Raw genomic sequence first — 13751 nt, forward strand, 5'->3', positions numbered from 1 at the left:
ATCCTATTGCAAAAACTTCTAATTTTTTTCAGACACTTTCCTCAAACTTTCTGAAACCATGTGAAGTGTGTGTACTATATGTACATATGTATGTTCATACACATATATAGTGAACTAGCGGGGCCCGGCCACGTGTTGCTGTGGCAATTGTCCTTCTCATCACAGTCCACAACCCACACAGATGTCCATGCAGGTCCAATGATCCCCAGCATAGCCTTTTGGGAGCAGCAGTGGCATAGTGGCTAAGAGCAGGTGCACTCTGATCTGGAGGAACTGGGTTTGATTCCCAGCTCTGCAGCTTGAGTTGTGGAGGCTTATCTGGGGAATTCAGATTAGCCTGTACACTCCCACACATGCCAGCTGGGTGACCTTGGGCTAGTCATAGCTTCTCGGAGCTCTCTCAGCCCCACCCACCTCACAGGGTGTTTGTTGTGAGGGGTGAAGGGCAAGGAGGTTGTAAGCCCCTTTGAGTCTCCTACAGGAGAGAAAGGGGGGATATAAATCCAAACTCCTCCTCCTCCTCCTCCTCCTCTTCTTCTTCTTCTTCTTCTTCTTCTTCTTCTTCTTCTTCTTCTTCTTCTTCTTCTGGGGTGCTCAAATGGAATCCCTCTTTCCCTTTTCAATTCACATTATTATATGGTGCTGTCTTGGTTTTTAGTATAAGGTAACCCTTTCCATTCCACAACGGAACTGTCCAGAGTGCGAATCCTGCTGTCCATGAGGCTGATTGACACGCACAGTCCTGGCTTGGGTAAGGCAGAACTGGGGCAAGGAGGCTATGTCAGTCAGGCAGCAGAAGCAGGGTGGTGAGGCGCTCAGATCGAGGCCAGCTCCCTGGGTTTTTAAAGGGCCACGTGCAAAAGAAGCAGAGGCAGTAGTGTTGGTTCGCCCCCACCCCACGGATTTTCTTAGAAGAAAAAGGCAAACTCCAGCTTGCTTTTAGTAAAAGAGAGCTGTGGCGAATATGGGTGAGGAAGTGGGTAAGTGGTGGTTGGATGTGAGGGAGGGCAGAGTGAGGTGTGTGAGGAGGATCTGGATGTGGATGAGAGTATGTGTGTTGTGTGGTAGTAGTGGGTGAGGCACAGAGAGTGAAAGTTACCTGCATGTGTGAGGGGAAACCCCACCTGACGTCTCACATGGCAAAGTGTGTATGTGTTTCACTTCCACTTGTATTACCTAACAGTATTACCTATTTACTGTTTTCACTGCTCATCTCTGCCCATCTGCATGAACATTCTAAGCCCTCATACCAAGCCCTCAGGCCACAGACAGACAGGCTGCATGAATATTCTAAGGGAGACAGTTAAACAGAGGCAGCTTCATGGCCTGGTGCGCCAGGAAAAAGACGTTTTATCTGGCTCATGTATGGACTTTTGGCGATTTGAAGGTCCAATTACCTACCTGCAACAGGGAGGGATGTCATGTGAAAATTTGGGGGCGATCCGTCCAGCTGTTTCGGCGTTAGGGCATTACCAACAAACAAATGGTTAGCTTTTTATATATATATATAGATTATCAGATAAACCCTGGTGAAATTAATTAATAATACCAGTTTCGGGAAATAAGCATGGTGTATTGGATCTCAGAAGCTAAGCAGGGTTGGCCTTGTTCAGTATTTGCATGAGAAACTACCAAGGAAGTCTGCGGTTGCTATCCAGAGACAAGTCAGGGTCAGAGGCAGATCTGTGAGTTTAGTGTAAGTCAACTGTGACTTGATGTTACCTTACATACACATTGGGTGTAGTGTAGACAGCTGCAACAGAAATATAAGTAACAAGTTTGAGGCACAACAGCTAATTGGTTTAGGTTTCATGTAAATCCTTGAACCTGTTGAATAAAGTCATCTGGTTAAAAATTAGGCCGTAGTTTGGTGATGTTGACAGAAGGCAATGCAGAGCGGTCAGAACCTGCTTATCATGAAACAATCAGCAACAGATTCTGCCAAAAAAGGTGGCACAAATTCAACCTGACATTTTGCAGTTCTGTTAGTTGTATAGGTGGCCAGATTTTTGAGTATTTGAAAAACAAGCAAATCTTTAAAATCCAGTGTGTTTTTTAAAAAAGTTATAAATGCATATGACCAAGAATTGGGAGCTACAGAGCTGTTCCTCAGCTGCTTGAGTTAGATGATGGCACGGAGACTGAGGTTTGGTTTGTAAATGATTATTACTGTCAAAAATGGAAACTTTCATGAATATCTTTACTAAGAAATGTATCAGCACCTTTACTTAAAAATGAAGGACCTGTGTTTCTCATTGTGCTAAGCATCATGTTCCTGGAACATGGTCTAGTGGGCTGTCTTTAAAAAATATCCACAAAGTCAGGCTACTTTAAATTTTAACTGGAACCAGAATAAAAATGAAGGGCAGTGGGCAGTCTGTAGCTTACTGTAGAGCAGTTGTGGCGAACCTATGGCACCCGTGCCAGAAGTGGCACTCAGAGTCCTCTCTGTGGGCACGCGCGCACAGAGTTCGTCATGCAATGCTTCGAACCATGCAACGCTTCGAACGGGTGATTCACGATCCTAGGAGGGTTTACTCAGAAGCAAGGCCAGCCTAGATATATGTGTGGGGGTGGGGTGGGGGGGGGGGGGGGGGGGGGGGGGGGGGGGGGGGGGGGGGGGGGGGGGGGGGGGGGGGGGGGTGGGGGGGGGGGGGGGTGGGGGGGGGGGGGGGTGGAGGGGGGGGGGGGTGGGGGGGGGGGGGGGTGGGGGGGGGGGGGGGTGGGGGGGGGGGGGGGTGGGGGGGGGGGGGGGTGGGGGGGGGGGGGGGTGGGGGGGGGGGGGGGTGGGGGGGGGGGGGGGTGGGGGGGGGGGGGGGTGGGGGGGGGGGGGGGTGGGGGGGGGGGGGGGTGGGGGGGGGGGGGGGTGGGGGGGGGGGGGGGTGGGGGGGGGGGGGGGTGGGGGGGGGGGGGGGTGGGGGGGGGGGGGGGTGGGGGGGGGGGGGGGTGGGGGGGGGGGGGGGTGGGGGGGGGGGGGGGTGGGGGGGGGGGGGGGTGGGGGGGGGGGGGGGTGGGGGGGGGGGGGGGTGGGGGGGGGGGGGGGTGGGGGGGGGGGGGGGTGGGGGGGGGGGGGGGTGGGGGGGGGGGGGGGTGGGGGGGGGGGGGGGTGGGGGGGGGGGGGGGTGGGGGGGGGGGGGGGTGGGGGGGGGGGGGGGTGGGGGGGGGGGGGGGTGGGGGGGGGGGGGGGTGGGGGGGGGGGGGGGTGGGGGGGGGGGGGGGTGGGGGGGGGGGGGGGTGGGGGGGGGGGGGGGTGGGGGGGGGGGGGGGTGGGGGGGGGGGGGGGTGGGGGGGGGGGGGGGTGGGGGGGGGGGGGGGTGGGGGGGGGGGGGGGTGGGGGGGGGGGGGGGTGGGGGGGGGGGGGGGTGGGGGGGGGGGGGGGTGGGGGGGGGGGGGGGTGGGGGGGGGGGGGGGTGGGGGGGGGGGGGGGTGGGGGGGGGGGGGGGTGGGGGGGGGGGGGGGTGGGGGGGGGGGGGGGTGGGGGGGGGGGGGGGTGGGGGGGGGGGGGGGTGGGGGGGGGGGGGGGTGGGGGGGGGGGGGGGTGGGGGGGGGGGGGGGTGGGGGGGGGGGGGGGTGGGGGGGGGGGGGGGTGGGGGGGGGGGGGGGTGGGGGGGGGGGGGGGTGGGGGGGGGGGGGGGTGGGGGGGGGGGGGGGTGGGGGGGGGGGGGGGTGGGGGGGGGGGGGGGTGGGGGGGGGGGGGGGTGGGGGGGGGGGGGGGTGGGGGGGGGGGGGGGTGGGGGGGGGGGGGGGTGGGGGGGGGGGGGGGTGGGGGGGGGGGGGGGTGGGGGGGGGGGGGGGTGGGGGGGGGGGGGGGTGGGGGGGGGGGGGGGTGGGGGGGGGGGGGGGTGGGGGGGGGGGGGGGTGGGGGGGGGGGGGGGTGGGGGGGGGGGGGGGTGGGGGGGGGGGGGGGTGGGGGGGGGGGGGGGTGGGGGGGGGGGGGGGTGGGGGGGGGGGGGGGTGGGGGGGGGGGGGGGTGGGGGGGGGGGGGGGTGGGGGGGGGGGGGGGTGGGGGGGGGGGGGGGTGGGGGGGGGGGGGGGTGGGGGGGGGGGGGGGTGGGGGGGGGGGGGGGTGGGGGGGGGGGGGGGTGGGGGGGGGGGGGGGTGGGGGGGGGGGGGGGTGGGGGGGGGGGGGGGTGGGGGGGGGGGGGGGTGGGGGGGGGGGGGGGTGGGGGGGGGGGGGGGTGGGGGGGGGGGGGGGTGGGGGGGGGGGGGGGTGGGGGGGGGGGGGGGTGGGGGGGGGGGGGGGTGGGGGGGGGGGGGGGTGGGGGGGGGGGGGGGTGGGGGGGGGGGGGGGTGGGGGGGGGGGGGGGTGGGGGGGGGGGGGGGTGGGGGGGGGGGGGGGTGGGGGGGGGGGGGGGTGGGGGGGGGGGGGGGTGGGGGGGGGGGGGGGTGGGGGGGGGGGGGGGTGGGGGGGGGGGGGGGTGGGGGGGGGGGGGGGTGGGGGGGGGGGGGGGTGGGGGGGGGGGGGGGTGGGGGGGGGGGGGGGTGGGGGGGGGGGGGGGTGGGGGGGGGGGGGGGTGGGGGGGGGGGGGGGTGGGGGGGGGGGGGGGTGGGGGGGGGGGGGGGTGGGGGGGGGGGGGGGTGGGGGGGGGGGGGGGTGGGGGGGGGGGGGGGTGGGGGGGGGGGGGGGTGGGGGGGGGGGGGGGTGGGGGGGGGGGGGGGTGGGGGGGGGGGGGGGTGGGGGGGGGGGGGGGTGGGGGGGGGGGGGGGTGGGGGGGGGGGGGGGTGGGGGGGGGGGGGGGTGGGGGGGGGGGGGGGTGGGGGGGGGGGGGGGTGGGGGGGGGGGGGGGTGGGGGGGGGGGGGGGTGGGGGGGGGGGGGGGTGGGGGGGGGGGGGGGTGGGGGGGGGGGGGGGTGGGGGGGGGGGGGGGTGGGGGGGGGGGGGGGTGGGGGGGGGGGGGGGTGGGGGGGGGGGGGGGTGGGGGGGGGGGGGGGTGGGGGGGGGGGGGGGTGGGGGGGGGGGGGGGTGGGGGGGGGGGGGGGTGGGGGGGGGGGGGGGTGGGGGGGGGGGGGGGTGGGGGGGGGGGGGGGTGGGGGGGGGGGGGGGTGGGGGGGGGGGGGGGTGGGGGGGGGGGGGGGTGGGGGGGGGGGGGGGTGGGGGGGGGGGGGGGTGGGGGGGGGGGGGGGTGGGGGGGGGGGGGGGTGGGGGGGGGGGGGGGTGGGGGGGGGGGGGGGTGGGGGGGGGGGGGGGTGGGGGGGGGGGGGGGTGGGGGGGGGGGGGGGTGGGGGGGGGGGGGGGTGGGGGGGGGGGGGGGTGGGGGGGGGGGGGGGTGGGGGGGGGGGGGGGTGGGGGGGGGGGGGGGTGGGGGGGGGGGGGGGTGGGGGGGGGGGGGGGTGGGGGGGGGGGGGGGTGGGGGGGGGGGGGGGTGGGGGGGGGGGGGGGTGGGGGGGGGGGGGGGTGGGGGGGGGGGGGGGTGGGGGGGGGGGGGGGTGGGGGGGGGGGGGGGTGGGGGGGGGGGGGGGTGGGGGGGGGGGGGGGTGGGGGGGGGGGGGGGTGGGGGGGGGGGGGGGTGGGGGGGGGGGGGGGTGGGGGGGGGGGGGGGTGGGGGGGGGGGGGGGTGGGGGGGGGGGGGGGTGGGGGGGGGGGGGGGTGGGGGGGGGGGGGGGTGGGGGGGGGGGGGGGTGGGGGGGGGGGGGGGTGGGGGGGGGGGGGGGTGGGGGGGGGGGGGGGTGGGGGGGGGGGGGGGTGGGGGGGGGGGGGGGTGGGGGGGGGGGGGGGTGGGGGGGGGGGGGGGTGGGGGGGGGGGGGGGTGGGGGGGGGGGGGGGTGGGGGGGGGGGGGGGTGGGGGGGGGGGGGGGTGGGGGGGGGGGGGGGTGGGGGGGGGGGGGGGTGGGGGGGGGGGGGGGTGGGGGGGGGGGGGGGTGGGGGGGGGGGGGGGTGGGGGGGGGGGGGGGTGGGGGGGGGGGGGGGTGGGGGGGGGGGGGGGTGGGGGGGGGGGGGGGTGGGGGGGGGGGGGGGTGGGGGGGGGGGGGGGTGGGGGGGGGGGGGGGTGGGGGGGGGGGGGGGTGGGGGGGGGGGGGGGTGGGGGGGGGGGGGGGTGGGGGGGGGGGGGGGTGGGGGGGGGGGGGGGTGGGGGGGGGGGGGGGTGGGGGGGGGGGGGGGTGGGGGGGGGGGGGGGTGGGGGGGGGGGGGGGTGGGGGGGGGGGGGGGTGGGGGGGGGGGGGGGTGGGGGGGGGGGGGGGTGGGGGGGGGGGGGGGTGGGGGGGGGGGGGGGTGGGGGGGGGGGGGGGTGGGGGGGGGGGGGGGTGGGGGGGGGGGGGGGTGGGGGGGGGGGGGGGTGGGGGGGGGGGGGGGTGGGGGGGGGGGGGGGTGGGGGGGGGGGGGGGTGGGGGGGGGGGGGGGTGGGGGGGGGGGGGGGTGGGGGGGGGGGGGGGTGGGGGGGGGGGGGGGTGGGGGGGGGGGGGGGTGGGGGGGGGGGGGGGTGGGGGGGGGGGGGGGTGGGGGGGGGGGGGGGTGGGGGGGGGGGGGGGTGGGGGGGGGGGGGGGTGGGGGGGGGGGGGGGTGGGGGGGGGGGGGGGTGGGGGGGGGGGGGGGTGGGGGGGGGGGGGGGTGGGGGGGGGGGGGGGTGGGGGGGGGGGGGGGTGGGGGGGGGGGGGGGTGGGGGGGGGGGGGGGTGGGGGGGGGGGGGGGTGGGGGGGGGGGGGGGTGGGGGGGGGGGGGGGTGGGGGGGGGGGGGGGTGGGGGGGGGGGGGGGTGGGGGGGGGGGGGGGTGGGGGGGGGGGGGGGTGGGGGGGGGGGGGGGTGGGGGGGGGGGGGGGTGGGGGGGGGGGGGGGTGGGGGGGGGGGGGGGTGGGGGGGGGGGGGGGTGGGGGGGGGGGGGGGTGGGGGGGGGGGGGGGTGGGGGGGGGGGGGGGTGGGGGGGGGGGGGGGTGGGGGGGGGGGGGGGTGGGGGGGGGGGGGGGTGGGGGGGGGGGGGGGTGGGGGGGGGGGGGGGTGGGGGGGGGGGGGGGTGGGGGGGGGGGGGGGTGGGGGGGGGGGGGGGTGGGGGGGGGGGGGGGTGGGGGGGGGGGGGGGTGGGGGGGGGGGGGGGTGGGGGGGGGGGGGGGTGGGGGGGGGGGGGGGTGGGGGGGGGGGGGGGTGGGGGGGGGGGGGGGTGGGGGGGGGGGGGGGTGGGGGGGGGGGGGGGTGGGGGGGGGGGGGGGTGGGGGGGGGGGGGGGTGGGGGGGGGGGGGGGTGGGGGGGGGGGGGGGTGGGGGGGGGGGGGGGTGGGGGGGGGGGGGGGTGGGGGGGGGGGGGGGTGGGGGGGGGGGGGGGTGGGGGGGGGGGGGGGTGGGGGGGGGGGGGGGTGGGGGGGGGGGGGGGTGGGGGGGGGGGGGGGTGGGGGGGGGGGGGGGTGGGGGGGGGGGGGGGTGGGGGGGGGGGGGGGTGGGGGGGGGGGGGGGTGGGGGGGGGGGGGGGTGGGGGGGGGGGGGGGTGGGGGGGGGGGGGGGTGGGGGGGGGGGGGGGTGGGGGGGGGGGGGGGTGGGGGGGGGGGGGGGTGGGGGGGGGGGGGGGTGGGGGGGGGGGGGGGTGGGGGGGGGGGGGGGTGGGGGGGGGGGGGGGTGGGGGGGGGGGGGGGTGGGGGGGGGGGGGGGTGGAAACCCCTTCCAGCATGGCCAATTGGCCATGCTGGAAGGGGCTGATGGGAATTGTAGTCCATAACATCTGGAGTGCCAAAGGTTCGCCACCACGGGTATAAAGAAACAGTGGGTTGGATCCTGCACTCATTTTCCACGAAGGCAAAGACAGCAGAGGAGGGGGTGATTTTTGTCACTTTCTCCTCTTACTACAGACTCCCACAACATTCCCAGAACTGTTGCTTGTGATGCCTTGAACCCTGGGTGCACAAGGAGCTGCATCAGGAGGGAGGCAGAAAGACTCCGCAGCATGAGCCAAATTCCTCTTGCAAAACATTGGATCCAGCCTCAAAACTATTTTTTTTTAATTACCGGTAGTTAAAATTTCTGTGTGGGTTTTTGGGCAGGGAATATTTGGAAAATCCATCAATATATTGACTAGTCAGGTGTTTATTCATTTTATAAAAGAATATAACTATAGGCCCTTTAAAATAGGCAATCTGAACTTTTTGACAAGGTTCAACACACAGATTTAAAACACCCTGTGAGTGTCACGGTATATAGCATACTAATATCTCTTCTAGAAGGTATTTTTAAATATATGTTCTGTTAGGACTGAAGTCTTGTGCATTGGGGATAACTGCTCTTAAACATTTACTTCTCATTCTTCTGCTGTTTTGCAGTAGTAGGCTTCTGGCTTTCTGAGCATTTGTATTCTTTTATAAGCTCATTAAATCTAGGTACCGGTAACTGAAAGCAGCAGTAAAAAATAAAGGTAAGGAAGACTTGTCACACAAGAATCATACAGGATCTAATTTTTATGGCAGCTGCATACACAATGCTTACGTATTACTGGAACAGAGTTCCTTTGATGTGGTGCTTTAAAACCCCTCTTGGCTATACTTTCTAACCTGTTCAGAAATCTTGGTAACTATACTTGAGCGTCTCTTCTGACTCTGTAGTGTTCTAAGCGTCAAATGGCTATTCCTAACTCTGCATTTTTAACACTATGTCTAAGCTTCCACATCTGTTGCCAATAGAAGATGTTATGGATTATGAGCTGAGAAACCGTGAGGGAGGAAGACAATTTGGACGTCCCATCCTTCCCACCAGAATTTTCAAGCTTTCTGGGTAATTCTCAGCATTCTCCTCATCAGACTGTTTTTTTGAGGATTTTTTCATTGCATTTTTTTTCTTCAATTAGAATTTATTTCTTCATTTCTGGGAAGACCTTCAAGCATGTTTTGTCTGTCAGTGTCCTTGGTTTGCTGCTTCAGTTATCATAGTGAGGGGTAGTCACTTCAGGACTGGATACAGTGAATGGCTGGGAGCATTCATAATATAACAAATTGACGCAACCCACTTCTCAGAATCATTCCCTTCAGGCTTCCCTTTCTCAGGGGCTTCAGCAGGCTAATTTTTTCTCTTTCATACTTTCCCCCGTTAACTGATATTCAACTGCTATTAATATTTCATACCTTCAGAGCCTATTTAGTCTTAAGTAAGCTATTTTATGCCCACCTTCAGTTTGCACTGTCATATTTTTCTATATGTTTGGGGAGTCTTTGCTAGTATATAAAGATCCATCTGTCATTGAGTCTGGTTTTATTATCCACACAGGACAAAACAGTTTGCTACCAGATATGATTGCTTGTACATTGTAACTCATCTGTTGATTGTTAAATTGCTAAAATTATTTATGCTATAATCATAATGATTTAAGTAACTAAAATAAATAATAGGTGAAAAATCTGTTTTTGTGGCATACTTGTACCCCTTAACTTTGGGCTGCAGGCCTTACTTGGTGAGCTCCTTTAGCCAATATTTTCTTTGTTTAGACAAGTTTTCATTGGGTGTCTTTCCCCTTGCCAAGTAAGAGAACTTAAGCTCTGGCAAACATTCAGTCTATCAAGACCTGCTCATATTTATGAAACTGTTTGCCTGTTTAGCTGCATCTCTCCTCAGATTGTCCACATTGAATAAATATCCCTTATTTATTGTGGCAACTATTTTACTTTGTCACACTCTAAAATATTACTTTAAAGCATTTTGATAGAAGTAATATATTTTATTTCTCAATACAACAATGTATAAAGGTGATAGATTAATTTGCATATACTGGAGGCTTGTATGGTTCTTTTTCATGGTACTGGATTATTATAGTTATGTGCTTTGTACAAACAAGGAAAACAATGAGAAGGAAACTGGGAAACATTTATTCTTGTGTGCTTTCCTGATCTCACTAGTTTTGCACTGCTTAATTTTCAGGTAGTAAGTCTGGTGTACTAACAGTGAAGATCTTGGAAATGCACGAAGAATGCATTATGTGCATAGCTATCTGCCAGCAGATGGAACAAATTTGTGCTGCCGATTCTTCTGCAAAAGAATCTCAGCCAAAAATCAAAGTTCTTTTTGCAAAAGAAACAGTCATTCGTCTCAAGGCAGCTCCACAGGATGTCATATCTATCTATCCTCCATGGTAAGTATGAAAAACAGGCTCTACATGGTAGCTTAATTGCTTCTTTTATCAGAACAATCCGTTGTCCTGTTTTAGAGTATGCCAAGGTGTTAGTGCAGCACACCACAAGATACCTAACCTATGATTTTGGTCACAGAGCAGCAGCCTAGCATTTCTGGCTTCTTCCTATAATGGCTGTTCTCTCACAAATGCATTTATTTCTGTGTATTGGAGTCTGCTGTATTTTAGGAAGTTCAGATAAAGGTTTAACCACTACCGATTCCATTCGACTGGCATTAGTTTAGTTTAACTTATTCAATTTGATATCCCATCATCCCTGGCCAAAGCCAGACTCAGGACAGCTAACATTAAAATCACAATAAATTATATGAGTTACAAAAATAACATTAAAACATTCAATGAACACTTTCTCCATGTGGCAATAAGTCCATATTTCTCATAAAACACATACTAACATGGCGGGGGGGGGGGGAGCGGTGGGAGGAGAGAATAATCAGGGGCCAGCAGATTTCAGCAAATCTGATACAGCTTTAGTTGTAGGTCTGGTGAAACAGTTCAGTTTTACATTCTCTCCATAACTGTTTTACTCTCCAGAGAGTTCGGATGTCTGCTGGCAAGGCATCCCACCATGCAGGAGCTAGAGCTCAAAAAAAAAGAAACCCTGGCTCTGGTGGAAGCCAGTCATATATCTTTAGGGCTGGAGACCACTAACAGATTATTGGAAGACTGTAGGCTCCTCCATGGGCAGTACAGGGAGATGTGGTCCCGAAGATATGACGGTCCCAGACTGCTCAAGGCCTTAGAGGTTAACACTAAAACCTTGAAAACAATCCAGAATTCAACTGGTAACCAGTGCAGGCAGTGGAGAATAGTTCTTATATGTTCCGTCACTGGTGTTCGGTGAGTACTCTCGCCGCTGCATTCTGGACCAATTGTAGTTTCCAGAGAAGTTTCAAGGGCAGACCAGCGCAGAGCAAGAATTCTAACCTGGAGGTGAACCGTCACGTGGATCACTGGGGCCAGGTCTGAGCAAGACAAATAAGGGACCAATTGTCCAGCCTAACAGAGATGGGGGAAAAAGCCAGTCTGGCTGTATGTGTGATCTGAGCCTCCATAGACAAGGAGGACTCAAAAAAAATTCTAAACTTGGGAATGCCAAGCTTATCAACACATTTGACTATGACGGTCTTTCAAATGATGAACAAGAAGTTTTTGGTCTGGCAAGAGATGAACTGTACCGTGCTATGTTTTCCAGCTCTGAACAAGAAGCCCCAAACAAACAAAAATCAAAGAGATTCTGTGTATCTTTAGTTCCTCTATTTATCACATTGATAAAGAGAAGCTCCCCAGATCAGAGGTGCAGCGGGTAGATCAGAGCCAACAAGGGATATAGTTACTGCACAGTTCTGTGATACTGTATGCATTTAAGAAGTTATAAATATTCAAGCAGACAAAGTAGGGGAGAAATCAACAGACAAATCCCTACCATCCAAAAGAGAGTTAGTTGACTTTTTCATTCTTCCTTTGAAGTTTTTTGCAAAAACAGAAAGGGTAGGGTTCTGATAAGGGCAAGAACTTAACCATGCCATGATAAAATTCTACAAAATTCAGTCACTGGCTGCAAAGAAGATGTAATTATAATCTGATTACTTCTTCAAAGACCTTAGAACTGGAGATTATAAACTATTCCTGAAATCCTTTCCCCATGAAGTATCTTTGGTTAGTTTGCATGTTTTGTCATGGTTCACAAGCTGTCATGAAAGATAATAGCTCATTTTTAAAGTTTCTTACACGGCAGGATTATTGTCTGTCAAGCAAATTATTCTTAGTTTAACTTCCATACTAATGGTACAGTAATAAATGGTAGACAATCCAATCTTCAGCAATAATTTTGGGATTGAAAAGGCGTTTAGTCTGTTCAGAATCCATCTTTCATGACATTATTCCTGGGACAGTGAAAAAAGCTTTTGATTTTATGTTTTAAGAGGATAACTCTTTCAGTAGTCACCTCTGAACTTTTCACACATTTTTCTGTCCAGATTATAAATACCACTGGAAATACCATGGCCTAATCTGGGTATCTAACGTGTGTGTGTGGGGGGGGAGAGGGGGGTTGTTAGAGGAGAAAGATATTGAGCTTTGAAACAAATGAATATGTTCTAGTGTAAAAATGTATCAGCTGTGCTAGAGTCAGACTTCTTTCTTTGTACCAAGAAACTTTACAGAGGATTTCAAGGATACTGCAGAGACAGAAATGGTCAGTTGTCAGTTGAAATCAAAGAAAAAATAGCGGACAGTTTTGCTAAAGCCAGCTGAAAGGTAATAAGGAATTAACTCCATTCTAGATGCAGGGCTTTCAGTTATGTATCGCTCCTGAAATGTGTTCCTTGGTTTATTTAATCTCTTTATACATCCCTCTATTTATTGAATGTCAGTAGTGAAACTCAAATCTGTCTCTTTCAAAAATAATAAGTTTGCTGTATAGATTTGTTTTGTTACGGAGGGGAAGCATATTATTTATGTTATTGTCTGCTTTTCTCAACTGGGACTCATAGTGGGTTGGTACAATCAACAAGATGAGACATTCAATAAAAGTGAAATAGGATGTGGGTTGTAGAATTAAACAGAAGTTTAAAAAACAGAACCAAAGCAGAGCATAAGAGTAAACATGACATATTAATTGATGCAGAATTACATAATATGGTCCAATTTACTGCAAACTATACACAGTAGTGAAGACCACAGACCTTAATTTATCCAAGCAAATTTGTGAAGCCTTTTAAATAGTGCAATCCTATTGCCTTCATAGAAAAGCCACCTTGAATTATCCAGTATTGCATAGTCCTCAGAAAGCAAGAAGAGTGAGAGCCTTCCTGACCTCCTGAGGCAGGCCATTCTACAAGGCAGGGGCCACCACAGAGGCCCCTGTACAGCAGTTTGTTGACTGGCACCTGTAGAAAACCATACTTGGATAAGTGAAGCTGTTGTACCGGAGCAAGAGGGGAGAGATGTCCGAGGCCACAGAGGTCTTCAAATTGAGCTTGATAGATGAGTCGCCAGTAGAGTAACTGTAGAATGGGAGTAATCTGCATGCTCCATCTAGCTCCCAATAGTAGCCAAACTGTGGCATTCTGCGCCAAGTGGAGTTTCCAAATTGAGTTTGAGGAGAGACCAATGCAAAGTGCATTACAGTAGTCTAGTCTCAATGTTACTGTAGCATAAATCCAGGTAGCCAGTTCAGTCTTCTCAAGGTAAGGGCCATTTTTGAGGTAAACTGAGTTATGAATTACATTTCTACCATCTCAAATTGTTTTTAAATTACAAAAGGGTATGTTAAGTTTCGATCTTCAGGCGAATAGCAAGGTAAAAACAAGGTTTATTTACACCGACAGCTTCCACAGTAATACATCAGGCTGAGCAGGCAGAAATTACGCATGCACTCACTTAAATATAACTCTGTTAACTGACGTTCCCACACAACTACAGAAACCTTAATAGCGCAATACACAACAGAGTACATGACATTTTTAAATCTCATAATAGCCATCAAAAAGCAACATTTTGTTGCAAAGATTTGACTACAAATCTACATTACTATTGTTACAGAGAAAGAAGTGTAGGAATGAACACTAGTTCTTTCTACATTAATAGGTTACATTAGGTTGTCCTGTGGACAGCCAGTGCACCGGCCGGGGGTGTGTGCCTTTGCCAGGAGGCGC

At 60.2% G+C, this 13751-nt stretch overlaps 1 protein-coding gene across 1 annotated transcript in view; it reads left to right on the top strand.

Moving 5' to 3' along the window:
- Window positions 1-13751, top strand: part of SPIDR (scaffold protein involved in DNA repair) — a 177920-nt gene that overhangs the window by 72121 nt on the left and 92048 nt on the right. The window contains exon 8 of the mRNA XM_048508338.1: window positions 9822-10032. Within this exon, the coding sequence (XP_048364295.1) occupies window positions 9822-10032 (211 nt within the window). The remainder of the gene's footprint in view (window positions 1-9821; window positions 10033-13751) is intronic.

This window comes from Sphaerodactylus townsendi, linkage group LG09 (assembly GCF_021028975.2).
Source record: "Sphaerodactylus townsendi isolate TG3544 linkage group LG09, MPM_Stown_v2.3, whole genome shotgun sequence".
NCBI lineage: Eukaryota > Metazoa > Chordata > Lepidosauria > Squamata > Sphaerodactylidae > Sphaerodactylus > Sphaerodactylus townsendi.